At 40.7% G+C, this 15665-nt stretch overlaps 1 protein-coding gene across 1 annotated transcript in view; it reads left to right on the top strand.

The window, feature by feature from the left end:
• CUBN (cubilin) overlaps window positions 1–15665 on the top strand; it is a 214628-nt gene that overhangs the window by 129328 nt on the left and 69635 nt on the right. The window contains exons 34-43 of the mRNA XM_054020596.1: window positions 2090–2203; window positions 3425–3553; window positions 4181–4313; window positions 8603–8808; window positions 9276–9457; window positions 11326–11518; window positions 12294–12491; window positions 12819–12965; window positions 14057–14247; window positions 14548–14731. Coding sequence (XP_053876571.1) covers window positions 2090–2203; window positions 3425–3553; window positions 4181–4313; window positions 8603–8808; window positions 9276–9457; window positions 11326–11518; window positions 12294–12491; window positions 12819–12965; window positions 14057–14247; window positions 14548–14731 — 1677 coding nt within the window. The remainder of the gene's footprint in view (window positions 1–2089; window positions 2204–3424; window positions 3554–4180; window positions 4314–8602; window positions 8809–9275; window positions 9458–11325; window positions 11519–12293; window positions 12492–12818; window positions 12966–14056; window positions 14248–14547; window positions 14732–15665) is intronic.

Genomic DNA, 15665 nt, shown 5'->3' with positions numbered 1-15665 from the left:
TAAGAAGTTTAAACTAAAGCAGAAATGGGAGAACAAAAAAAAAAAAAAACAGAAATAGGAGAACATAAATCATATATGCATAGGTATGTCCTCAGATTTTCCTAATTGTAGACATAGGTTTACAATGGTTGTGATTAACAAGACAAAATTTGCCAAAAATCACCCAATATTATCTATTAGGATGGGCCATTTCGCAATATAAAGAATAGGGAAATATTATGGTATCCCAGATGACACTGTGCAGTAATTGTAAGTAAATATTTACTTTTCATGGTGGCCAATATACCTCTGATGCTCACCTGATATTATCACAAACCATGGAACTTTTCAGCCCAAATGGAGAATTTTAGAAAACGTTCTGAGTCATCTGGACAGAGGGGTTATAAAATGAAAATCTATCTGCCAATGCACACATTAGTAAATTAGACAGAGAAAAATAAAAGGAGATAGGGTATAAAAACATAGACTCTGATGGAAATCCAAGAAAAAAGAAGTCATTCAAAACTATCTCTGATCTACAAAGTGCAAAATCTTCAAAGGCATCTTTCTCTAGGATGCTATTTTTCCAATGGGGGAGACTGTAGGCCCAATTCTTCTCCCACATACATTGGTGCATATCAGGAGTAACTCTTCTGAGCCAATAAATTACACTGGTATATAACTAGTATAAATGAGAATCAGAGAATTCCTCCATGTATCATGGAGAGTCCTCCATATATTACAGGTATATCTGGCTTCATTATGCAGTTCACATAGTGTTAACCATGTCGACAGTACGTGGATCTCAAAAATGGATTTAGCCATTGGCAGGAAACAGCAGGGTCCTCTTGTTCTATTTGTACTGAAAGGGTCAACAAGTCACCTACTTTCACCATCCACTGTGATTTACTTTAATTTTATACCCTGAGGACCAGCATTGATAGCTGTAATTGATTGATTCTACTGGTGCACAAAAAGGGAGAACAGAACAGCAGAGACTATACCACTGAGTGCCAGTCAGTCGTACCCTGCTAAATGCAACCCTTCTGTCTGTGATTTCACTTCCCTATAGCTCACTATTCCTAGCCTGGTTAGAAAAAAAAATGGATGTACCAAATTCAGTATGTGTGGGTGGAACCATTGTAATTAATGGAGTTGCCCCACTTGTACTAGGACTCCAAATGTGGTTCATAATGCTCCCACATATATCTTCCCATTATTTAAATCACAGGCCTCTCTGCCTGACCTGTTCAAGACATAAGAACACTCCTAGATTAGGAACAATTATTATCAGGTACTAGTTGTGAGGCAAGCTGCTATTCTCATCTTCCTCAGCAATTATGGAAGAAAGTGGCCATAATGAACAAACAAAAAGCAGTATGACAGTCAAAAAATCCTGAGGGCCAAGTCCTCCTTTTCATTGTATAGCCTAAAGCATCACAGTATGGAAAATCCAATTTCACATGAGCATAGCGGAAGGTGCTAATGAATGGCCCTTTGACCAGTCAGATTGATATATATGGAATGTTTTGAAAAGTGATGCAAGATCCAGCTAATTGTGAGCCTGGAGCAGGGTAAAGCCTGTTTGAATTTCATAGCGTTCTATACTATAGATCACAAGGGACAGGACTTCATGGGCTTATCAGAGCAGAAATGAGATATTTTAAAATATCTGCAGAATTGTCTTGTATTGGGTATCATTCAACATATAATTACAAAGTTGTTAGGTTGTTAAAAAAAATCTGTTTGTAAGTATTAAATCTTTAGTAATTAAATCTGAAGCAGATTGCACTAGAGAGTACTATCCAATACAGTGTCACGAAATCCTGAAAGATTTAACAGTATTTTTACAATAAGCATAAGTACCTCCATTATACTGACTCTATGTAACAATAAACAAGCTATCTCTGATTTTATACTTCATGATTAATAAACAGACACCAGTTTAGTTCACTGATTGACATAGGGAGAGAAAACTGACACTTAGGCTTTTGCTATCCATTGTCGCCAATGAAAATAAAACATAAAAATCCACTCTGTACACTTAGGTAATTATTTATATGTGAAATGCAAAACCTTCCCTTAAGATTTTATTCTTTGCTATTAACAGTCAACCACATTACGGTGTCATTCACTGACTTTGATATTGAAGGCGACAGACATAACTGTACCAAGGACTTTGTCGAGATTTTGGAAGGGGATAACTATGAGGCTCCTCTTCAAGGTACTGTAGTCTTTTTTTCTTGTCTCTCTAGATCATTTTAAAACAACTATGTTCAAATTCAAAGCTGTGATGAGCTGAGTGAGATTCAAGATTGAATAATATTTATATAGTTAGATAATTTCTTTATTAATTATTAATGTTTATCATAGAAGACTGGTGTTGGAAAATGGGGCCCCATTGGTCTAGGTGCTGAACACAGGGTAGACAACCCCTGCACTGAAGAGCTTAGCGTTTATCTCCACCAAAGCACTGAGGGTGCCAGGAATTTATACAATACAAACAATAGAATGATACAAATGATCTTCTCCATGGTTCGATCTTCCCTGTAAGGGGGTCCCTGTGGCAGGGGTGGTCTCTGACAGTGTCGCTCTATTGAAACTGCTGGATGCTAACTCCTCAGTGTGGATGGAATGCCCTCCAGGATCGCCAGTGAGTCTCAGTCTTTGGAGGAGTGTCCTGGGGTCTATGGCACTGAGAGGGAGAGGGGACAAACATTTCCCCCTCCCCCAGTGGAACAATGGGGGGGGATATCCATGATGTAAAACCAAAAAGAGATTCCCCTCCCCTCCAGTAAGGTTTTATTGTGCAAGGCCACGGTCTAGCCCTTTGCTCTCAGTTACATTGGTGTAAATCTGGAGTAACTCCATTGGCAGCCATGAAGTTGCCTTAGATTTACATTAGAGTAACTGAGAACAGATTTGTCCCTTTGGGCTTGATTCTCCTCCCACGTACACTAGTATTATCTTGATGCAACTTCCTTGACTGCAGTGGGATTACTCCTGATTTACAGAGACATTACTCGGAGCAGAATTTGATCCTTTGTCTCTTATCCCCTAACCTTCACATAGCTCCTTCCCTTAGACCAGGCCGCCATGGACACTGCCAGCCTCTGGCTGTCTGAGGCCTTTCTGTTTGAACACTGTTCATGTGCCCATTCCACACTGAAGCCCTGTAACATCACATTCACCATGTGTATTCTCTGGGAGTAAGTGAGTCTTTAGGTTGCTGGTATCTCCAGATATTTTCCTATTTTACACCATTACTAGGTAACATAATCGGGGAGCTTTCACCAAGGATTGTAAACCACAAACAAAAGACTGTTTTAATAGTAGCTCATATAAGTGTTAGCATCTGAGTGTTAGATTTGCACTAGATAACTAGGCCAGTGTTTATATTCCCTGCATAACATTTCACTTTCCTTGTGTTGCTGTTGATTTTCAGGCCGTTACTGTGGCACTGTTATGCCACAACCTGTCACTTCTTTCAGCAATGCCTTTGTTGTAAATTTTGTATCCAATAATGCCAGAACTGCCAGAGGCTTCCATGCTACCTGTGCTGCATCATTGTCATGTAAGTTGGTTTTGCAAGCCCCCATCCTGAAGCTGGTAGAAAAGCAATTGGTAACCTAAACAATAGATTTTTTGAAGAAGCCCTCCCAGTTTCCCCTTTCTATTATTTAGTTCCCTAACAACACCACACTCAAATTCCCACATTGCCTTGACCCTCTTTTTTGGCCAAAGAGGGTGATACATAGCTATCTACAGAACCTGCCCAGTGTGAGTCACAAAGCGCCTTTTCCACCTACGGATGGAGAAAGCTGCTGCCTCAATGTGCTTCCAGCTCCTGCCATCCCAAGGATAGAGGCATCAAATCTTGGACAAAACTCAAATTTCCCAGCACTTTCACTCCCTCTGCTAGCTGGGCCCTTTCTTTTTATCTGTAAGTCATCAGTAGCCAGCTCTGTGCCTTGCTGGATTTGGCATGTTTAAGGATTTGATTCCTGAAGCTGGGATTTCCTTCTGGGGATCTTAAACCAGTGCTCTGTCCAGTGATACCAAGAACTTAACAAACGGGGAGAAAGGGATATCCATTGTTGTTTCAACGTTTTTTCCCTCTGAGTTAGCGAGTTAGCCCACTTCTGCCCGAGGTATTTTTTCCATGTAGTCTTCAGTTTCTGTTCTGTCTTTCTCATTTCAGCCTGTGGCGGTACCTTCCACATGGACACAGGAGCCTTCAACAGCCCTAACTATCCTGAATCTTATCCTTTGAACACTGAATGTATCTGGAAGATTGTCAGCTCCCCTGGCAACCGGCTTCAGCTGTCTTTCATGTAAATCCGTTCCAAGGGTTATTGTTCAGCCTTTTAATGGAGCTGCAGGAAGGAAGCACTGTGTTTAGTAGGAAATGTAATTACCAGCATGTAAAACTGTAGCAGTGTGTCCAAAATAACTTAGAAAGAGAACACAGCAGTGGCCATAGGGAGCTTACAGTCAGTTTTCTCCCTTATTGGTCATCATTTATATTAGGGGCATTATACAATATTATATAACTAGATGGTTCTTTGTCGGAGAGTATCATGGGGGTGCTAAAGAGTTCCTCACGAACAAGAGGAAATTCAGCATCACTGCATCTTTTGTCTTTATGGACCTTTTTGCAAATGAAAACCTTTTCAATTCTTTTTTGATTATTGGCAGGTATCTTATACTACTGCATATCTGAATAGTATAAAGTGTCCATATTCCTAATAGGTTGCTATAATTGGTTTCATGTTGAATTAAAGGCCTCAGATTTACTTCTGCAGCTATGTCAAATCACAAAGATGGAGATAAAGCAAGAACAAAGTGAGTCTTGCTAGGAGTACACCTTCCTTCCTGTCAAAGTACTTTCCTTAGAAGATATGAGACCAGAAATTTATGTATGATCCAGAGAACAATCCAGATTACTTTAACAAGATGCCGTTATGCCACTCTTTGCCCATGATGTTGATTTCTAAGCTTGTCTATTTCGTGGCATTAAACATTGTTTCATGCCAAGAAACGGAACACTGATCCTTGACAGAGCAGGTCAGTTGGAAAAGAAAAGCAACACTAGAATTTATATTTGCAGTTAATTAGTGTATAAGTAACACACGCCCAGAAATATACTTATTGTATATGATGTAGTTATCATGGAAACATTGCTTTGCTAGCACACAAAAATGGACACACTGTTATAAATTCTTCCTCTGAGAAACGGGGTGAAAGCACTGTAATCTGAGAAACATTTTTCATGTTAATTGCTAAAAACAATAACAAATAGCAACTTTCTTAACCAAAACAAGTATATAGTGTGAAGCAGATACACTTAGTGCAATACACATATAATTATAACTTGTAATCCTCAGAAGATGTAAACCCTGTTAGTTAGTTTCATGTAACCAAAAGGCCAAATCAAGAAATGCTAGGAGATTTTTGGGAAGTCTATAGCAAGGAGATATTTATTTTAGTTAGTTGAATACTGGGATTTTATAAAGTTTCTTTGCCATGAGGTATTCATCTTCTTTATATTTGTCTTACAAAATTGCCTGTCTTGCAAGTTGAGGGTTTGCTCTAAATTAATCCAAAGTGTATCCATATGGGTAGTTGGAACTGTTTCATAGTGGGTCTGTACACTGGAGATATATGAATATATTCAGGCCTGAAGGAAGGGGAGGATGGGTGACCAGAATTTGAAAGCAGAGATATTTGTGCATTAGTTGTAGAAGGCACTTTCTGGGATCCTTATTGTTATATTCATGACTGCTTTTTGAAAAGGCTATTGGGTTGATTCAACATAACTCAATAAGAAATGTGGTGATATTTTAGCTTCCATCTAGCATTCCGATCAGTTGGTGCAGTAATTAGGGATCTATGAACAGAGTAATTTAAAAAACAGACTGAACCTGCTCATCCTTTTTGCACCAATGTAAAATCTCTTTCAAAGGGTTTGGTTCAGTTTTAATGGGAGTTATTAACAATCACATACATTTAGTTGAACCTCCTTGTCTTTTTTTGTTGTTGTTGTTGTTGTTGTTGTGCAGCGCAACCCTTGACTTTATTTGAGGTTGAGATTCACACAAACCTGGGGACACAAGTTGAAACTCAAAGCAAAATGATACAAGCCCAGTAGGCTTAGTCAGGAATCCACCTGGATTCCCCACATCCCTTGCCATAGGCCCCATTCCCACAGCAGGCCCAGGCTCCCATTAGGAGAGCTAGCTGTGCTTTCTTGGGAGGTATGTTCACCTATTCTCATTCCAGTTTTGCCTGGTATGTGGAAAACACATTCCACAGCTCTAGTTCTAAAAAGCAACTCCTCACCACTTCCACCAAGAGCCTCTGGCCCATGCAACCTCTACTTGACTTCCCCTGATCTCCTGGCCATTCCCAGTAGGCTGCTGTCACATTCCAAGGTGGAATCCAGACCAGTGAGGGGTTGTGTCACTGCCTGCCACATAACCTTAGGTACCTCACAGTGCTTTACTATTGTAGATCCCAACCGGGGCTGTTCACAACCAGCTTACCAGCATGCAGGGCACACCCTGAGTGGCTGTGTACTAGACAGCCTGGTTCAGCAGCTCTGATCCCAGCAGCCTGTCTACAGCCCCACAGCTCCACTTTGCCTTCCACCAGCCTTGGTTTCTACTTTCAGGGTGACCCCAACCCCAGATTTTGCAAAAAATGTGTTTTCTGCACTGCTCAACCCTCTCCTGGACTGCTCAGATATTGAGGTTTGTTGCCCCTGTAATGGGTAAATATTTAACAGTTTGTTACTTTAACTGGAGTTATCAGTTTAAACACGGCACTGGATTGGTTTAGATTAAAAATAGAACAAGTTTATTAATGGAAGCAGAGAGGATTTGAAGTGAATTCAGATATAAGAGATAAAGTTAGAAATGGTTACTAGCAAATAAAAGTAAAAACATGCATCTAAAAGTCTAAAACTTAATCCAGCTAGTTTTGGTTCAAGGCTTCGTTTAAGATGGCCTTTCTCACCCACAGTCTTCCAGCAAGATGGTGACCGACCCTTTCCTTGGTCAGGATCTCTCCCATAGGCCCAGTGGTGCTGGTGCCTTTCACTTCTTAGGTGACAGAGAGAGAACTTGGGGGATTATGCCCCTTTCTTTTGTAGTCCAGTGAAACTTTGAAGTGAGGAAGGCAACATGGAGTCTGGTAATGAAGGAAGTTCCATGCTCTTCCTTCCCCCACTTGTGTTTGCTAAAATGCAAATTGTTCTATTTCCTGCCATCTGCTGCCCCTGCTGTTTTGCTGGCCCTGTTTACTACTTATATGTAAACTGAGGTAAACATACATTCCCATTTTTAGGACAGGCCTATTTAACAACTTTTGCCTAGGCAGGACTGTCTGGTTTTGAACATGTGCTACTAACATCATACAGGGGGAATTTATAACTTTACTTACAATGTTGCTACATCCATTTCACCATTATATTGACCAGCGAGTTATTAGTTTTCAAATTATACCTCACAAGGCACATTTTGTATGAAGATTACTACACTACGGTAGTGGTAGGGTGAGAATACAGGGGTGCTTTTGGTCACAGCCTCTCACGCCCTTGCAGCCTGCAATGGATCTTCTGCTTATGAGTCCTTCTCTACATACAGAGCCCAGCAAATACTTGGTCACTCGATTCTCAATCTTACACCCTCCAGACCAGTGAGTTTCAACCTTTTTTCCTTTGAGGACCCCTCAACAATTTCAAATGGAGGTGCAGACCCCATTGGAAATCTTAGATGTGGTCTGTGGACCCCTAGGGGTCTGCAGACCACAGGCTGCAAAGCACTGCTCCAGATAATCCCTATTATTGACGTACACTGACACTGATGATCTGAAAGCCTCAGAGTTCAACTGACCTCATGCTTAGCAGACAAAAGACAGAAAGTGATAAAAGTATTCAAAGTGAAGTGGATTGCAGAAAATTGAGGGAGTAGGGTGGGGCTTTGGCATATTTGAAGTCCTAAAGGTAAAAAAAGGTGGAGAAGGTACGGAGAAGAGGAGATAAGATTTCATAATGTTAAATAAACTTCAAGTAAGTATTTGGCCTTTTGAAATTGCTTCATCCTCAGAGAGTGCATTGGAAATCGACAGGTAGATGAGGGTGGGCACAAATTGATACACAGTGATGTAAGTATAGTTTTGAGTCTCATATGTTTCACTATTCTATACATCCAATATGACTTTAAATGTAACCTCAACACTATACAAAAAATCTACTATATGTAACATGGGCATGTCAAATACCTTGCACTTCTTTTGAGAACCAAAAAACTCTTTAAGAGATGAAACCTTAGCTATGCAAATTAAAGATATATGGGGTGAGGAAGGAATTTTTCCACTGTGTGCAGCATTGCAAAATTGACTAGATGTATTATGGATTATGGAAGGGTTTTGTTATTTGGTTGGTTGGGGTTTTTTTTTTTTTTTTGCTTCTTTTTTAGTGTTAGTATTGTCCATTGCTGGAGGGAAGGACATCAGATTATAGTTGGATGAATGGTCTGATCTAGTATGGCAGATTCTGCAGTGTGTTTCTATAATACATGTACAATAATCTTAATGTTTCTGCTTTCTGCAACTCAAACAGAACATTCCAGCTGGAAAATAGTCAAGGTTGCACCAAGGATTATCTGGAGATTCGCAAAGGGAATGACACAGGCGAGATGGTGGGACGATACTGTGGGGACTCCTTACATTTGAATTACACATCCATCATTGGACACATCTTGTGGGTCAAATTTGTCTCCGATGGCTCAGACAGGGATGTTGGCTTTAGGGCCACTTTTGCTCACTGTAAGTAAATATTATTTCACTGAAAAATAAATTACCATTTTTCAGAGCACTTCCAAGAATAAGGGGAAAATGGTATATTTAAAAATAAAGGATGTTATCCTGGCAAAATTCTGACTGATTTTAATGGGGCCAGGTTTTCACCCAAAATCTTATTGAATACTTGCCCTATCTGTAACATGACTGCACAGAGCTCTTGTATGCCTGACTACATTTTATATAAGTATATTTTGGATGTCAGAATTAGAAATAAAATTATAGAGAGGCAGTGTTGCCTAGTAGATAGAGCACAGGACTGGGACTCAGGATACCTGGGCTCTATTCCTGGCTCTGCCACTGGCCTACTGACTGACCCTGGCCAAGTCATTTTCCATCCATGGGCCTTCCTTGACCCAATTGTCAAGTTTACTCTTTAAAATTAAGTTGTTATGAGAAACATTATCATTAGTAGGCTCCCTCTTGTTTTTCAGTATATGGGAATGATATTGTGGGAAATAGTGGGCAAATTGCCTCTCCATTGTGGCCCAGAAACTACCCTCACAACTCCAATTACCAGTGGAAGATAAGTGTCAATGCTTCTCATGTTATCCACAGTCGGATCCTGCAGATGGACATTGAAGATCATAACAGGTGTTCTTATGACAAGTTAAAGGTGAGGTCACTTTGGTAGATTCTTTTTATAAATTGTTTTAGAAATAATGAATAAAGCAGGTGAAGTGAGGCTTGGGAAGTGTTTTCAAAGGTCCAGTTTAGGCCATTTGCTTTCCCTCATTCCTTTTGAATAATTACTGGCTCTAGATAGTGTTACATGCACGTTTGCTCACTAGTAGGCAATATCGGATATTGCCCAGCTGGGCATTTAAAAGGCTGACAAAAAAAGTTAACAAAGGCACAACTTAACATTTTCAAATTCAGGAGCTTCAGAAATGCTGTGTGCTTACAGTTCCAACTGAAAAGAGTAGGAGTTGTATTTATCTACTCAACACCTCCGAAAATCTAGCCACCTTTATGTAAATGCCTAAATGTGGATTTAAATACGTAACGTTAGGAACTTAAGGCCCTGATCCTGGAAACATGTACACATGTATTTATTTTTACACATGTGTGTAAGTGTTTATAGTAGCCTAGCCTCAGTTTGAAAAAAATGTTGGCCATAGTCAATGGGAAGGATCATATGATAGGGCTAGATTGTGCCTTTTGGCACAGCCTTGAACAAGCTCCTGCTTCTTCTTTGCTCTGGAGGATTAATAATTTGTTGCTGGCCTATACCAGTAGCAAGTTACGACATGACCTGCTATCTGCTCAGCTGAATTGGCCAGTTGGTACTCCCCCTTTCTCCTCTGCATGGTTTTGTGGTCCAAGTCACAATCTGGACTTTAGCCTTTTTTCAGGCTATCAGGGCCAAATGCGGCCATGGTGTGATTCCAATGAGGTATGAATTTAACTTTCATATTTAAAAACAGTATGAAACACAGTGCAAGCTAAAGCCTAGTAACAACAGTAACATACTAGCATGCATCCTGTTTATCATTTCTCTGCTTTGATTCTCTCTCTCAACTTACATTAGTATGACTCTTTTTCAGAATTTGTTTTTCTATCTGTGATTGTTGATCCTATTATTGGCCTTTGATTTAATTCCCTTTTATAACCAGACATTTGCAAGTAGTTCACTAACACGCACATGTTACTTCTCTTCCTTCCATCTTGTCTCATATTTTAACAACCTGGATTTTTTTTTCTTTCTGTCCATTGAGCCTAACAAATTCCTCATGCTCAAATCACCGAGCTAGATATTCAGCAGTATAAATCAGCATAACTCCATTGGCTTCAAGCTATGATGATTTACACCGGCCGAGAAGCTGAGCCATACTTTAATATTTTGAATCTTCTTTCCAGTCTTCTCAGTCTTGTGTTCACTTTGGGGTTACGAGTTGGTTCTGACGGCTAGTAACACAAAAACATCTTGAACACATTGAGATTTTTGGCTTACAAAGTGCTACTTAAAATATTTACGGGGATCTAAAGAAATTTCCTGAAGAATGCATTTTATTATTTCTTCCTCTGCAAAGAACAACAATACAACAGTGGTGTTTTTCAGATGAAAAGCCAGTTAATGTGTTGGAAGAACAGTCTGTAATGGGCAATGAGTTGAGTTTGATGGCTTCAGTACTGATCTTTCTGGTGGGGAAGCACCATATGTAGCGGGTGAAACAGAAGGACTGTTCCCAATATTTTTTATTATCTAGAATGGAATTAGGGGGCTGAAGCTTCAGTTCTATCTCATTTATTTGAAGATGGGAATATTCTCCTCAGGAGTCCAGTTTACAATGGTGCCAGCACCAAGAACTTTGCAGTGACATTGCCTACACTTCACTGGTTTCATTTTCACTATTGTCAGCCTTAACTGGCCCCAAACACTCAAAATTAAAACCATAGTAACAGTGATTTGCCATTACTTTGCTGGATATGGTAGGGACAGAAAAATACCATTGCTGCTCCGCTCTCTCTTTCTCCTTATAGATCTACGATGGGCCCAGCACTCATTTCCGTCTTATCGCCACATACTGTGGTATTGTCCCTTCATCGTTCATCTCCTCCGGCAGTTCTATCACAGTCCAGTTCCAGTCTGATTCTTCTGTGAATGGAAAGGGTTTCCTTTTGGACTGGTATGCAATGGAAGCTTCTCCAGCCACTATGTACACCATTGCTAGAGGTTTGTCTCTGAAAATGGCACTATTGGTTAGTTTGTTAAGAGTGATAACATTGGCAAGGCACGAAATCCTGTTCCCATTAAAGGGTGCCTAGTGTAATGCAGGGGAGACCTGTGTTACCATTGTTACTGATCATTATTATTTTTGTTGATTTATATTGTTGTACCTCTCTCAAATGCAGTTTTTTTACGTTGTTTTAAAAGTGAAGCTCAGGCTTCGTTGGAGGGGTTAAGGATTCTCAAGCCCTTTCTGGCATTTTAGGAGGGACAAATATTTTGCATGCCTACATGCAAAAGTATCCTCCTTGAAATAACATTCTTGGAGGATTTGTCACTTGCATACGGAAGATGACTAACAAGCTCATGTGATGCCATTTAGAAGCCCTGAGATTCAACTCTGCACAGACCTTCATGGACATACAGGACATGTTTAATCCAAAATATCTTATAAGCAAGGGAAAAGAAGTTCAATACAAATATATATCTCTTGTGTGAGATATATACCTATTGTAAGAAATGAGAACATGAATCTATTTATTGTATCTGAGCAAGTTAAACGGGACAAAGTTAAGATTGACTTGGGCGCTGGATATGGTTCCTATTTTCAAACCAACACCTGAGAGTGCTTGCAGAAGTACTTTAACATTGTATTGACATATAGCACCATTGTAGTTTTCATACTGTGTTCAGTGGGGGACTGTCAATTAGATGATAAAGAAGAAACAATTTTAATTTTATAAAAGAAGATTTTTAATGTCTATTTCTTTTTGCACGGCAGGTGTATGTGGTGGTGTTGCCGTGACTGGAGAAACCCCTTCATTCCTCTTCTCACCAGGCTGGCCCAGCAACTACAGAAATTTTGCTGACTGTACCTGGCTTATCAGAGCTCCAGAATCCACTGTGGAGTTCAACATCCTGGCCCTAGATATAGAATCTCATAGTTCATGCAACTACGACAAACTTGTCATCAGAGATGGTGAGAAATCTTGGTATTGTCTGACAGTGTGAAATACACAGAGAGCCCCAGAATATAAAAATCCTTGTCTACTGTGTGTGTACTTAAAATAAATAAATACATCCGAAAGATCAAATTTTGCTTCAGTTTATCAGTCACAGGAACCTGTTCCAAAATGAATATTCTTCTGTGCTGAAGCTATGTGCAGGCTAATATCAAGCAACAAGCAACACAAGATGGTGATGGTCCAGAAAAATGTGTGAACAACTTTGACTGAAATACTGTTAAAAATTAAGACTTTTGGTATTTTTAATACTGACATTTCCTCTTTTCCTCTTTTAACCTTAGGAGACAATAACCTTGCCCCAGTGCTGGCCACCATATGTGGTCGAGACGTACCTGGGCCAATAAGATCTTCTGGAGAGGCCTTGTTCATTCAGTTCACTACAGATGCAAGTGTCACTGGTGCTGGGTTTAATGCTTCTTATCACAAAAGTAAGTTGTGGGTTTTTTTTTTTAATTTTATCTTTAATCTGCCTTGCCGCTGAAAGCTGAATAAGGAAGGAAGTAGTTATAGCCTACATTTTTAGCATAGCTACCTGACATAACTGTCAGCAATCTATCCAAGTAATTGCACGAAGCATCTGTTCACATATTCCAAAAACACATGTTCTTAAGGTAAACTTTGTCCCTTGTCCAGAGTTCTGCTGTTACGAAACACTCCTCAGATCTGAAAATCACCTTTGTCCTGAAAATCAAATATTGTAGCCTGGAAAATGTACAAGTGCATGAAGAAATATTACAACAGTTAAAAATTGTGGTTAAGAATTGCAAAATATACTCAGAAAATGTGAAGGCTGGTGCTAGCTAAAAAACAAACTGCAATTGTTGAGAGATGGGGAAGTGGAGAATGAAAGGGAAGGGAACCGCCAACTTGGAGATGCAAATAAATGAATCCAACCACACACACAAAATAGATACAGGGCCAGATCCTTGGGCCCTTTTAAGGCCCCACAAGGACAAAGATGCCTCATGGCAGCAGTTGAGGATTCTCCTTTCATATGGAAATCCTCTGCTGCAGCCAGATGCTTGTGAGCAGTTCTGACCGCCCCACTCCCCAAACACACAGACTGCTGTAGAGTGTATTTCAAGGGGGGCAGGAGCAGGGAGGGGCATGTCAGGGTCTTGAGTGGACAGCCTTGAGGTTGCTCCAACTTACAACCTGTGCTGGGGGCCAGTTTAGTGTACAGCAGCCCCCAGGACTGGTGCTGAGAGGAACATATGAGGAAAGGTGGCATAAAGACACCTATGCCTCCCTTCCCCACATGCATCAAGCACAGTGCATTACTCATTTGTCTGCTATACTAAAAAGCCAAGTTTGTTTGTTGTGTGTCAGTATACAACCTGGACAGTCTACTAGCAGACTTGCATGTGGCCTGGTAGTGGGCAGATTATTCAGGATGTTCACTAATGCACATCCCACACAGCTGTTCAGCATTTGGCTTAACAATCACATTGATTTTGAAGACATTTTTGTAATAATTTAAGATGACTTTTTCTTCCCTATCTCATTTCCCTTCATTCAGGTTGTGGTGGCTATTTGCATGCCAACAGGGGAGTGATCACATCCCCCAACTATCCTCAGGCCTATGCTCCCAATCTCAATTGTTCCTGGCATGTATTGGTTACTAGTGGGTTTGTTGTAGTTGTCCATTTTGAACAACCCTTCGAAGTTCAGAGTGAGGATGCTTCTTGCAGCCATGGGGACTATGTGGAGGTGAGCTGATCAGCTGTGGGTGTTGTCACTTGGTTTCCAGAAACAGGATATACTGGCCCATGACTAGGGCTCCTATATGTTGTGGTATTATTAACAACAGGAAAGTGAAAAAAAATATCATTTAGAATTGTCTTGCTATCTTTCAAAGCTTTCTTTAGATATGCTGATTTACTGGTACAGTAAATTAAAGGGGAAAATGCTTTTTTCAAGATTGTTGTTTGGGTTTGTTCTTATATCTGCTAGAGCATTCCTTAAGGTTTATAGCTGTATGCTTGAACAACCTTAACAATTTCCTTCTAGCTTAAAAATGGACTGGATGACTCTGCCCCGCCTTTGGGGACCATTGGAAGGAATGGGCGTTTTTGTGGTAGCAGCTCTTTTTCTACCATGTACACTACAGACAATCAGCTGTTTGTCCACTTCATTTCTGACAGCAGTCATGCGGGCCACGGGTTCAAACTGAAGTATGAGGCTAAGAGTCTGGGTGAGTGTCAAAATCCAACACACGTTCTGAAAATTAGTAGAAAAAAAAAAAACTTAAAATTTGTTCTTTCAGAAGCATGGTTCTTATAATAAGTGACTTAACCTGAAGAGACAAGGTGGGTGAGGTAATATCTTTTATTGGACCCACGTCTGTTGGTGAGAGAGACAAGCTTTCGAATCACACAGAGCTCTTCTTCAGGTCTGGGGAAGGTGCTCCAGTGTGACAGCAAAATGCAAGTGAAACAGATTGTTTAGCATAAGTAGTGTGATACACCCAGGCCAGTTGGGTACAGTAGAATAGCAGAAGGAAGATATACTGGCCAATGGATTAACAGTTTTCTGTTCCCTGACTGACCAGAGCAGGGGCTGCTCCAGGCTAATGAGAACACCTGACTCCAATTAACCTGCAAAGAGTCAGGTGAGGCCATTAAGCTAATGTGACCACCTGACTCTAATTAAGGCCTCACTGATACTATAAAAAGGCTCACTCCAGTCAGGCAGAGGAGAGCCAGGGAGCTAGAGGAGAGGCAGTGTGGCTGAAGGGCTGGTTAATGAAGGCACCCTCAAGTTATTGATAAGGGAGCCCTAAGGTAAGAGTGAAGAAGGGAGAAGCAGGAGAGGTGTGGGGAAGTGGCCCAGGGAAATGTAGCAACTCTGGCAGTGAAAGGTTGGCTGCCAACAGCTGCTACCATTAGGGTCCCTGGGCCGGAACCCAGAGTAGAGGGCGGGCCCGGGTTCCCCCCAACCCACCACTACAGGAACACCTCCTGGGAGGGGAAGTCAGGCCCCTGTCAGGACAGGAGGCTAAACTGTTCTGAAACAAGCCCTAGGGACAACAGAGACTGTGGGAGTTCTCTCACCAACCTCCTTGCTGGCTTATGATGAAAATGGCTCAGTAGACTGTAACCCTGGCCCTAGAGAGAGAAGGGCTATGT

The sequence above is a fragment of the Malaclemys terrapin genome, chromosome 2 (genome assembly GCF_027887155.1).
Source record: "Malaclemys terrapin pileata isolate rMalTer1 chromosome 2, rMalTer1.hap1, whole genome shotgun sequence".
Lineage (NCBI taxonomy): Eukaryota > Metazoa > Chordata > Testudines > Emydidae > Malaclemys > Malaclemys terrapin.
Note: the sequence above shows the minus strand (reverse complement) of the source record. Positions and strands in the feature narration are given on the sequence as shown.